Below are 12,500 nucleotides of genomic sequence, written 5' to 3'. Positions count from 1 at the left end.
CTGTCCAATGGTTATGTTGATAAGAGAAGTCTGTGCTCTGACAGAGCTGATTGGAATCACGGTTCACTGCCTCCCATTAAATATCCAGTCCAAAGGCACATGCTGCTGTTTTGGTTAATAGGATTGAACGGAGCTATAATCAATGCATATCACTGCAGGCTATAAGGCAAGGAGATCATTGATGTTCACAAGACGATGATTATAGGCTTAATTAAGACTAAAACATATACTGACTGATCACAATCAAAACATGTTTACATGTACCATGATATTTATTTATTTATTAGTTTATTTTTCTACGGTTACACTATTTTCTACCAAGTACATTCCTCCATTGAATTTGTTTGCATGATTGAAGCCAGGACTACAAACTGTTTTTTAACACTAACAGATGAAGATAAACGTTTCCACAGATGAATCACTGTACATCTTTCTTCAACGGAGTGCATTAATAGATCAGAGTGTTTATCTAGATGAAATGACTGAAGTGAACAAGGAGAGGTACCGCCGCAGACAGCTGCTGTGGTGGTACTGGCATATGGTGCTGGAGCTGGTGTGGAATGCTGCGCCATTTTGGTGTTAATGAACACAAACATATATGCTAATATGTGAAATTTGATGCTCGTCTAAAGGTACAAACATCGCATTTGTTATCCATTAGTGATGTCGGCTCACCTTCAAGATGACGATTCACTGGTCTGCCTATGGCAGAAGCTTAGAAACAGCTATGGGTTACTTATAAGGTTTACCTTCTACATCAGGGGTTGTCAATTTTTTGGTTCCCTTTTGGAACCCCTTTTGGAGAACATTTTCTGAGGACCCCCTCATAACCATAACAATTAAGCATGCCATTTCTATTCTCTAACATTGTGGCCCATGTTTTCTGGCAAAACTTGGTCTTTTGTTAATTTGAGATTTTGTATCACTTGTCGACATAGACTGACTCAAACATTTACACATTCATCAGCTAGTATTTGATAACTAAGCCAAGTTAAGCAGCAGTAGGAATGGTTCTTCATGACCTGAGTGAAGTTTTTCAAGTTAAATGGTAATGTGGGTGGGAGCAGACAGACACAATTTGCTTGTTTTATGGGGGAAAAGGGGCATCATCTGTAGATATGAATTTTTCAACTTAATCGTTTCAAGCTAATTATTCTGCGGAGCCCTGAGCTATGGGTCGGGGACCCCACTTTGAGAACCACTGTACTACTGTACATGTTCCCTTATGGAATATAATGAACTGAATGTAGTACAGTACATGGCTTAGTGAGTGGTGTGTTAACGTCACTGTAAAGTTCTTCCTTCTGCTGTGTCAGTTTCATTACTTCAGCAGAGTGGAGGGCAGAATTGATGATTATAGCCACTGTATGCCAGCCTCCCTCCACGCATGTTCACGCAAACACGTACGCATGCACACGCATACACACACACAGCATATGGGCCAGGCATGAATGAGTTCTACAACTCCCAAACATAGACTTTAATGTGCCCGAAGCTTCACCTTGGGAGTTGAGAGCCAGTAAAAGACCATAATGCCATTTTACACTAATTACACCTTCAGAGAGAGAGGGGGGGGAGAAGGGGAGAGAGAGAGAGAGAGAGAGAGGCAACAAGAGGAAACACACTTCTCAGCATTTTCATTTAAGGGTCAGTTTATTACTCAAGATGATGCTACCGGCTCACATCACTCTGTGATCAGAGAGAGTATAAAACAGAAGGACAGGAGGAGACAGCTCTTGGGATTCTCAAAAACTTTCAAAGTCACAAACAACAGCTGTCACGGACAGTACGTCCACGCAAAGCGGAGCTAAGGAGGCCAACTGTCAGATGGTCTTCACTGGCCTGTGCCACTTTGTGAAGAAGAACTAAAACATATGAGCCAATGAGAACTCAGTCTAGACCAGACTTACCTACATAACTCTTTAAACAGAGTATATACGTTTTATTGTTTCAGTAATCTCAAATAGAATAGAAGTCTGCCATTTGATCTGTCCTTTGTACTGTATGACAAAGTCTAAAGGATGATCTCAGCTGAAAGGACATAAATCTTACAAAGATACAAAGATACAGAGAAAACAACACAAATAGAGAGGGAGGGAGATAAAAAGAGAGATTGGAAGAGAGTGTTTGGACTATGCTTTAACATGAATATAGTTACAGCATAGTCCAATATATAATGAGCCAGGGCTGAGTATGCACTTTAAAGTTGCCGGCCCACCCGTCGTGCTTCGGCTGGGAGGCGCTTTGCTCTGTGTGTTCATAATTAAAAATAAAAACGCCAGGAAGCAGCGCTCCTCCCTGCAGCCCTGCCTAATAAAGCCTACACCATGGGCCACTGGGGAGCCATCGCAGGCCAGGCCAATTTGGGATGAGCACCAGGCCGTGCAACCGATGCTCTGACTCACCGCGTCCAAAACTACATTAAACAAAGACACCGGCTCTCATTTTTCTTAATTTTTTTTTTTTTTTTAAATCAACCTGTCTCAACTTGTTACATTTAATTAGTTTAGTCTCTTTGAACTCAAGTGCAAGTACACAAACTAAAACTGTCAACAACAACTGTGGCTTCGGTGCCATTTACTTTTTTTTTCCTTTTGTGTGAATCCTTTGACTAAAAGGGAACAAAACAAATCCCCTGACAAAGCACCACAAGAGCAGAGTTCAGGCTGGTCTAATCCCAGTGGCCAGCACAGCATACACCAGTGTGACATGTGGATCTAGCTAGCGAGAGCCTATTAGGTGGCTGTCCTGCTGCCCTACTATCAAGCCCTGCTCCCTGGCAACCGGAGCGGCAACAGGAAATCCCTGCAGTGGGGCTTACGGCACAGCACGGCACAGCACAGCACGGCACAGCATGGCACAGCATGGCACAACACAGCACAGCACAGCATGGCACAACACAGTAGCAATGGATGAGAGCACAGCTGAAGCTCCAACCACAGACTGAGTTAGGACTCAGGTAGACAATCAATGCAGGCATTAGTATATCTAAAGCTAATTTAATAACGAAACAACATCTATTTGCTAATGAGCAAGATGTTCATCATGAACATCAGTGGATCAGCTCAAGGCTCCCATATGCTGCCACGAGAGCTTTATGCACAAGACACTTTGCTAGAACATGCAGCCATCATTTTCTGGGAAAGAACTTCCTTGGTCACACGGTTTACCTCCCCCTACTATGAGGCATAGAGTCTGTGTCGGAAACTGTCTTTATGTGAGGATGGTCAGTAAGAGGGCCTGCCGGGAGGTGGACTCTGGGTCCCCAGGGAAGTGCTTTGTCGCTGGATTTCACAAGTTGGCTGGAGGCTGTCCGAATTTCTATCCAATCAATTTTTGCACAGCCAACCATCAGAATGGACGCACAATTTCCTCCATGGCTTTGTAGGTGATTCGGCAGCTCAGTTCCATCCAGTGGATTTCCACAATTCCATCTTCGGGGATTAGCCGTGTTCGTCTGCGGTCCGGCGATACTGGACAGTCTCCTCCCTCCACTCACTACTGGTCATGGTCTTAGATGGTCTATGGGCAACTAGCATGAGAGGAACAATCTATTTCATAGCCACCCCCTCAAGGCTCTGGGTAATCCTAAGTAAGGAAAAGACGGGAGAGGAGAAGTCTGTGACAGGGTGGACTACGGTTAGTAAGATTCTGTTTCCATGCCAATATATCAACACCAGCACCCTTGGGCCTCAAAAAAGATAGATAGATAGATAGATAGATAGATAGATACAGATAGATAGATAGATAGATAGATAGATAGATACCTTATTGATCCCCAAGGGAAAATTCAAGACTCATTCTATCTATCTAAAAAAGTCCATATTCTTCCATTTTACAATATCAAAACTTTGAAATAAAAAAAAACAAAAACAACATGACACAAATAAATAATTGAGGTAAATGAAACACAATATCCACGGGGAAGATATGTCTAAATACTGACTTTCCTTCTTCCATATTTATTGTGTGACGTTTAAAAGCCTTAGGTTATTCAGCTCACCAAGCTGAACCCAATTACAGTGCCGTTTTCACAAGCCTGTTAGTTAACAGTCACTTTCTGGGAATCGACTGTAAGCTCGCCTCTCTCAGCACACAGCCAGGGAGTGTTTAACCACCCCCTCAGGTGACTGTGGGGCCAGAGGCTGGTGGAGAAGCCCCGTTATCACACCTCCTCTGGGGCCAACGGCTCCTGCGGACCCCCCGCAGGAGAAGCCCGAGGGTTACCCGACGCCAGGTAGCGTTAGCGGCAGTTGCTAACGTCAGGCAGAGCACAGCGGGTGTCCTGACGACGGTGAAACACGGCACTTAAGCGGGAGGGAAGGAGGACTTAGCGATGACTTAGCTGGCGCCGCCACGTAGAGCAAGCAGATTACAGAGGCAGGAGGACAGGCGAGGCGAGGCGAGGCGGCGTGCAGAGTGGAGCCGAGCGGAGTGGGCACGACGGCCTCGAGAAACCTCCAGCAGAGTGGGAGAGCTACGGCCATCTAGCAGCATGTTAGAACAGCTTGGGGCAACATGAATGCAGGCCCACACTTGAAGATAAACATACATGCAAGGGGACACACAAACTCTCTCACTCTCGCACACACACACACACACACAAAGAACACAAACTGTATACTTAGACCAGCAACTACACACAAACAGAGAGAGAGAGGGAGAGAGATTTTGGACTATGCTTTAACATGAATACATGAATAGAGAGAGGGGGGGTGAGCATTGGACTACTTTGTGATAAATGATGTGTGGTATCTGTGAGAGTGTGAGTAGAGAGGAGAGGAGAGGAGAGCATAACATGGAACAGCTCAGAGAAACAGACTTTCCGTTGGTGCTGCTGCACTATAGGCTAAAGCCCTGGCGTCTGGGGAAAAGCCCCCGACTCAGTGCTTCCCTCTCTGAGGCTGGACACAGCCCCTGGCCCGGCCCCAGCGGCCTCTATTGGGCTGGGGAGCCAGGCAGTGCAGTACTGGGAGTAAGTAGGGACTCTGGACTACACTCTAACAGGGAAATGGAGCTTCAGTAGGGACAGATAAATAGGAGATTCATTTAAAAGACCAATTTTGCATAATGCAAAGCTTTGCTGAGTTTAGGTTACCTAGCAACAGAAATATGTAACTTGGTATCCAAAAATACGTATGTACAGGCAATTAAAATAAGTGAGTCAAGCAATTAAAATACCGGTACCTGTAAACAGTATTTCAACATCAAGGTGGTTGTTATTTACATCTTAAAGTACATTTATTTCAAGTGACCTGAGCACTGTTCGCAAGTCTCGGGTAAAGATGCTCTTGGCTTGTGAATGTTCCGGATGTTAGAACTCATAATAGACACAGAAAAGCAGCAGCTCAGCCTGAGGTAAAGCCTGGGGCCGGCATTACGATTAAATGAGGGGAAACACCATGTGTGTACCACTGCCCTGTGGTGGTCTGTGTGTCCATCTGTCTCACAAGATGTATGTGTTTCACAGATATGGAGATGGAGTGGACCACCAACACCAACAGACATCTTTGAGAGGGTACAGTTGTCCTTGGTGCATACAGCACTAGTGTCTGTGCAATACAGCACAGACACTGATCCACTAGTGTCTATGCCAAGTGGACGACTCATTCCTCTCCACCCCCCTCTCTCTCTCCAACCATCTCTTGCCAAACCTCTCTCTCTCTCTCTCCCTCTCTCTCCATCTCTTTCTCTCTCTATCCCCCTCTCTCTCCATTCCATTCTCTATCTATTCCTCTCTCTCCATCCCTCTCCCTCTCTCCATCCCTCCCTCTCCTCTTTGACAGTGTTCAGCCCCATGTGTGTCCCAGATGGGGAGCACTGTACCACATTTCCCCCTCTTCCCTCTGGCTCACTGGGAGCACCATTATGATTTCTCAGCGCACACGCGCTACACACACACCGCACACAGACCGCACACAGACCGCACACACGCCGCACACACGCCGCACACGTGCCAGGAGGTGACAGTGGCACCATTATCTCCAGCCCAAAATGGCAATTCCATTCTGTTTGCTAGTGAGAGCAGGAGGCTGGGCTGAGCCTCCTAATGAGCTTTATCTGCCCATTGTGGCTCCTCCCCTTTCCTATTCCCTCATTCCTCCCTCCCCCTACCAACTATCCCCACTCTCCTTTCCTCTCCTCTCTCCACTCTCCTCTCCTCTCCTCTCCTCCTCTCCTCTCCTCTCCTCTCCTCTCCCTCCCTCCCTCCCTCCTCCTCCCTCTCCACTCTCCTCCCTCCCTCCCCTCCTCCTCCTCCTCCTCTCCCTCCCTCCCTCCCTCCCTCCTCCCTCCCTCTCCTCTCCCCTCCCTCCTCTCCCTCCTCCTCTCCTCTCCTCTCTCCTCTCCTCTCCTCTCCCTCCTCTCCTCTCCTGTCCTCCCCAGCAGCTAGAGCAGATGACAGAGGACGAAGTCTGAGAGTGGGAGAGAGCTGACTGGAGCTCTATTCCAGCCATGGCTCTTTGCCACCTGGGCTAGTCTCCGCCATCACAGAGGGAAACATAATCATTTGTCTTGAACTTGTCTTCATCTTTCTGTAGCAATAACAAAAATCAAATGATCTCTGACCCGCCAATGACATGGTGCTGAAGAGTCGTTTGGGCACAACCTTATTGTGATGCAGAGCAGGACTTTGGGCAGAGACAGGGATGGGGAGTGGAGCAGGGTGCTGCTGTACTAGTGGCTAGATGAAGGTGTGGGCTTAGGGAAAGTTCCATGCACTGACATCCACAGGCTGCATAAACCTTTTATCATAAATTATAGACACTCTGAGCCCTCCACACAGCCGTCCTCCTTCTCCTCCCCTCCCTTCTCCTCCCTAATTCACTCTCTCCTCATTTATTTTCTTCTCCCACCCCCCCATTCTACACTTTTCTCTTTTTTCTACACTCTTTTTTCTCTCTCTCGTCTCTCTCTCTCTCTCTCTCTCTCTCCATCTCTCTCTCTCGTCTCTCTCTCTCTCTCTCTCTCTGTCTCTCTCTCTCTGCTGTGTTCTGCCAGAGAATCTGAGTCCTCCAAGCACAGAGCGTTCTTCAGAGATGGCCCGGCCAGCAGCAGCTTGTGTGGGTTAGCCCTGCAGGCCACGGGACGCTCCCAGAGACAGTGGGGACTCTAATCAGAGATGGACACCTTGCGCAGACACACATACTCTACACACGCACACACGACGAGACGTGACTCAAATGTCTCCTCCACTATCGTGGAACATCCTGACGGCTCAGTGGGCATGAATCTAATCCTACCCAGCATGCAACGCTCACTGGTGACACGAACACTAGTTAGCCTGCCACCCCGCTGACTTCCTGCAAGGACAGAGCGAACAGATCCATCACGCCACGCCCCATGCCGCTGAAATGGCCCAGAGCACCACAGTATCAAGCTACATCTCACATGAAGGGACCAAGCACCTTCAGCAACACAGATATTCAGATGATTCAGATATGATTCAAAATTGATCGTGAGGTGATATTTGAGGCTATTTGTAAATATTTGTAAAACTGCATAAACCAGTTTTCTTTAAACAATACACAAACTCACTATTGGCAGTCTTGGTAAACACAGACACAGATATCTACTCATATTTATTTAGCCATAAGATTTAGTTTCAAGCTCATAACCAGCGAAAACATGTCCAATCCTTACACATCAAGCAATGTTTTACACAATAATAATGTCTTAAATAGAAGTGTTCTCGTTCTGACATGACCATTGAGAATGTTATATTTTTTTATATGTGAAATCAACAATGTGTTCCAACTGACAAGTTTGGGCTACTTAAACTAAAGGATATTTGTGTAGCTCTTCTTCTAACTTGTTCCAACACTAGACAAATAACTGAATGAAATCCATGTATCTTCACACAAACAAAAATTTATTTGGGAGCGTTTTCAGAATGAAAAGCTGTAGAGAAATCCCTGGCTGCAAAGTGCCCTTACCGGGTCGTGGAGCTCTGGGAAGGACACACGGTAGGTGATTGGGCTGCAGTCTCGCGTGTTGTTGACCAGCTCACAGGGCAGGAACATGGGCCCCAGGTCGTCTCCATCCAGCACGTCCAGGGTCAGAGTGGTGGTTGCTGTGCGCCGGCTCCCTGGATAAGGTGACCGGTCCTGAGGAGGGATGATATTGCCATGGTTACAGAGAACATTTGGTTTTATGTGATAGAAACAGACAGTCTGAAAGTGGTGAGTGGTCCAAGCAGACAGGAGGATGATGGAAGGCTTTTACTCAGAACCCGAAAGCATACTCGTACACATTTGGGTCTTTTAAAAACATTTTAACCGTAAAATGTCATAACGAATACTCACTCATCCACAAACAAACGTATGTACACACACACACACACACACACACACACACACACACACACACACACACACACACACTAACACACAATCTTGCGCACACACACACATGCACACATACATTTTCACACATAATCACACACACACACACACATATACACACCTAAATACTTGAGCAGTAAGACCTCTTTTCTTCCTCTTCCTGCCTTATAAGAGTTTTTCAAGCTTTCAGCATTGACCTGTCTACCAGTGAAGGAGGCTACATCAAGCAAGAGCTACACTCTTCAAGCATTGATTCAGGAACACAAAAAACACATGGAAAAAAAAAGCTCACTTCTAAAAATCTCACTCCTAGACCAAAGCACACATTTTGGTTCTTCAAAACCTTTTTAAAATATGTTCGTCCTAAAATACATCACCCAGGAGCTCTGTGCATTTTTTTGTCCAGATTCTTTGATAAAGACAGTGCCCAGGGCTTTGTGGTGAGCCCAGCCTCACTTTTGAGTCTGCATCTAAGTCTTTTAGTAATTTACGTCTTCATAGAATAGGGAATAAGCATGAGTGGAGCGCCCAGAGCCATTAATGCACTGACAAAACTTTGGAGAGCTTCTGAAGGATGCCACACTACTGTACTGTAGACACTTCAGCAGTGCAGCCCAACATTCCTGTTACCTGCAAGTATAATTAGAAGGAGGGAAGGCAGGCACTCATCGGCAGACAGGCAGTGCGTAAACAAGGCCACCGTGTTAATGACGAGTGAATGGCGGCGTGCTTCGGTGCTGTGCTGTGCTGTGCTATGGTGCGGGCAGGGGTGGAGAGGAGGGAGGGAGGGGAAACTCATTATGAGGAAGCCGTCTGTGTGGACGGCGCTTTAAAAGAAGTTCATTTAGCAACAGGCACAATGAGCACCAGCCTAATTAGTGCATGACACCGAGGCGGATGTTCATAGTCTATTATTTAGTCTTTTTTTTTTGGTCAGGCCTCCTTTTTGGCTGTCCAAATGTGAAGTGTACTAAATAAAAAATACAAATGAAACTCTTACATGTCACATGAAACACACTGCAGGCACTACAGCTGTGTGTGTGTGTGTGTGTGTGTGTGTGTGTGTGTGTGTGTGTGTGTGTGTTCTCACTACCTCCATGCTAAAAACCTTTTCACTCTTGCACTCTTCCTTCCTACTCCTAACTGCCCCCCTACATCCCATCATGTCTATTTATTGCTGTTTTACGTTTGTTGTCAACATTTGTCTGTACTATAATGCAGAGTTTTATTTTACAAAGTACACTGTCTACACCATTGGTCTCCAACACGGTGCCCGCGGGACGGCTATGAGGCACCCCCAGTGCACCTTCCAAAAATAGCCAACAGGTCGCCTGCAGATCACGCTCTAAAAACACGCTCCATTGTGAAGTTTTCAATAGACCAGACAAGTCTAGTCCAGAACCATTTTAAGAATGTATGTAGCCATAGATCTGTAACATTAAATTGATATTGGTGATACCTTACAAATTGTAGCTGCGTTAAATTTTAGCCTTTGGCTCCAAATCCGTTTCCTATTCAATCTTTAAACAACAACGGAAGCGAAGCGCATACACGCTGCTCGCACGCATAGACAGTAAAGTGGAAAAACTTTAAAACTTGTCTGGTGTAGCCAATGGAAGCATATCTTTGCAAAAGTTCTGTGGCCATTCCATGTTCGTCAAATACGGTTCTTGCATGATTGTTCAAGGACTGAAAAACAATTGCTTTAGCTCACAGGCCTTTTCTCCTCCTCCGTAGGCTACTGCCGTGATAATAATAGCTGAAAATGTTGTGGCATGCATGACTGAGCAGGACCGTGCATTACCTTTTTTGTCAGATCATGGAGAGATTTCAGGTGTGCAATAACTTTAAAAGGAGTTTTCATATGTTAGGGTGGTGTGGGCCATTACTATTGAAATGTTAAAACCGAATTGTCCACTGTAGTGTTAATTTTGTCACCTATTTTTAATTTAGTCTTAGTCTTAGTCTTGTGACGAAATGTCCTTTTTAGTCTTTGTCATATTTAGTCATTCAAATATAATTTTTGTTAATCAAGTTTTAGTCGACTAAAAGTCTTGTCATTTTAGTCTAGTTTTAGTCAAAAGAAAACTAAAAGTATCTTAGTCTTAGTCAGTTTTAGTCAACACATTTTAGTCTTTTTTTTATAACAAATTACTTCTGATTACCATTTGAGTCAAATAGTGTTTCACACATCTCAATTTTCCAACAATATTGTGTGTCCACAGGGCTACTCGTCTGTTATAATTACTCATTCTGATTTTTTGTCAGTCAGTATGTTTACATGCACAGGTAAGTCGAGCTACAGTTATAGCTTGGCTGGGATTTGACCATAGAAAGTAAAAGATTTGACTGGACCACTGTCATATTCGTAGACCAGTGTTTCTCAAAGTGTGGTCTGGGGATCACTGGTGGTCCGCAAGCTATCCCAAGTGGTCCGCGAGCAGACGTGGTAAAATATAATATAGATGAGTTGTTTGCAATATTGAACCAACTTGTATGTAAAAACAGTTTTGCAACACTGTCTATGTAAGATATGCCAGTTTAAATCATACAGTATGAATCCACACAATAAGCAAAGTGCAAAGACAATAAGCAAGGTGGTTCAGTGAGTAAGCCTATTTTGTAGACTTATTATAGGCTACTGTTGAAGTAGGTCTAATCTTTTTTTTTTTTTAGCTAGGGTTAGTTAAGTGGTCCTGAAACTGAAAAAGTTTGTTGAGAAACACTGTTGTAGGCCAAAGTATTAATGTTTTACTCCGCCTCGCTAGATGGCGATATGCACCCAAACTAGAGTTGCCACCTGTGTCTGACAAAAATCCTGGACATTTTGACCATCCAATCGACCTTTTTGTTTGTAAGCAACGGCGCCTTTCGCACATCTAACCCAAGATAAAAACCGTCATTCTGAGCGACAATTGTATAGCTAAAATTAGTAAGAATGACAATTTCTAGTTATTTGTTTAGTTAATTGCTTTATTTAATAGCAGACCTTTATTATTTTGTTATATTTTCAACAGTTTTTAGTTGTGGACACCTGGGGCCAGTATTGAGAAAAAAGGGGGAATACATAATTAGGTTCTGCTTCTTTGCTTACAGTATGTGGAATAAAAACAAATAATGTCATTCAGTGTCCAGGAGCCTATTGCACAAAACTAGGATAAGGGATTAATCCGGGATATCTTGCCTAACCATTTTGCGCGTGCTGGTCGCGGCACTAGTTGCAATATTCTCCTAAACAGAGGTGTTGCTGTTTGTTACTGTGGTGAAAAGGCTCTCGCTACCTACTTCACACCGTAGAAGAAGCAATGAAGCCCCTCTAGTTGCCATGGTGAATCAGTGAATCTGTGATCGGTGGCGGGGTCTATTTGAGGGAGCCGTGGTGGCCAAGACTTATCCAGGATAGGTTTCACCTGGCTTGATGAATCCGTGTCTGTTCATCCTGGCTTGCTCGTTGTGCAACCAATTAAGCCTGTACGCTCTTGTTTTGGATTCATTGAGCGCAGCTCAGTAACTTATCCCGGATGTCTTAATTCTGCTTTTGTGCAACGGACCCCATTTTTATTTTTATTTTCCTGGACAGACCATGAAAATCCTGGACAATCAGGAAAATCCTGGACAGGTGGCAACCCTAGCCCAAACACAACACATTCCCCAAACAGACTCTCCATCTTAGCCATAGCTAACTTGCTAGCGAACTTTCCATATTAGCTTACTTGCTAGCAAACTTTGCATCATCAGTCTAACTAGTTAAATAGTTGACATTACATGATGAACATTTTCGTATGGACATTCTGGGGGATGTTAATTTGTATGAGAGAAGCTTCAACTTCTGGGTATGTAGCATTGTGGCATAAAGCTTAGGTAGTTATTTTGCTAACTCTGGCAGAAATCTCCAGTGTTCTTGTTCCATGTAGTTTCGTGTTGCAGCCACAGGGTTGCAGCAACAGCATGTAGACTAGCCTACAGGAAAGCTGTTGCGTATGAACTCATTCGGAATATTTTGAAAACGTAACAGCTAGATATTCTGTCTTCTCATTTTGTAGACGAAAATGAAGAGAGATTTTATCTTAGTTTTTATTTCATGCAAAACATTTTAGTCTCATTTTTTTCGTCAACAATAATGCATCTTAAGATAGTCTTAGTCAGTGTTTCAGGACA

At 44.5% G+C, this 12,500-nt stretch overlaps 1 protein-coding gene across 6 annotated transcripts in view; it reads right to left on the bottom strand.

Annotated features, from left to right (window-relative positions):
* pcdh15a (protocadherin-related 15a) overlaps positions 1-12,500 on the bottom strand; it is a 267,430-nt gene that overhangs the window by 141,352 nt on the left and 113,578 nt on the right. For all 6 annotated transcript variants that reach the window (XM_048269713.1, XM_048269715.1, XM_048269717.1 and 3 more), the window contains one exon: positions 7,935-8,105. In XM_048269713.1, the coding sequence (XP_048125670.1) occupies positions 7,935-8,105 (171 nt within the window). The remainder of the gene's footprint in view (positions 1-7,934; positions 8,106-12,500) is intronic.

Source organism: Alosa alosa, chromosome 18, assembly GCF_017589495.1.
Source record: "Alosa alosa isolate M-15738 ecotype Scorff River chromosome 18, AALO_Geno_1.1, whole genome shotgun sequence".
Classification (NCBI taxonomy): Eukaryota; Metazoa; Chordata; class Actinopteri; order Clupeiformes; family Clupeidae; genus Alosa; species Alosa alosa.
The sequence above is the reverse complement of the archived record's forward strand: the minus strand, read 5'-3'. Positions and strand labels throughout refer to the sequence as shown.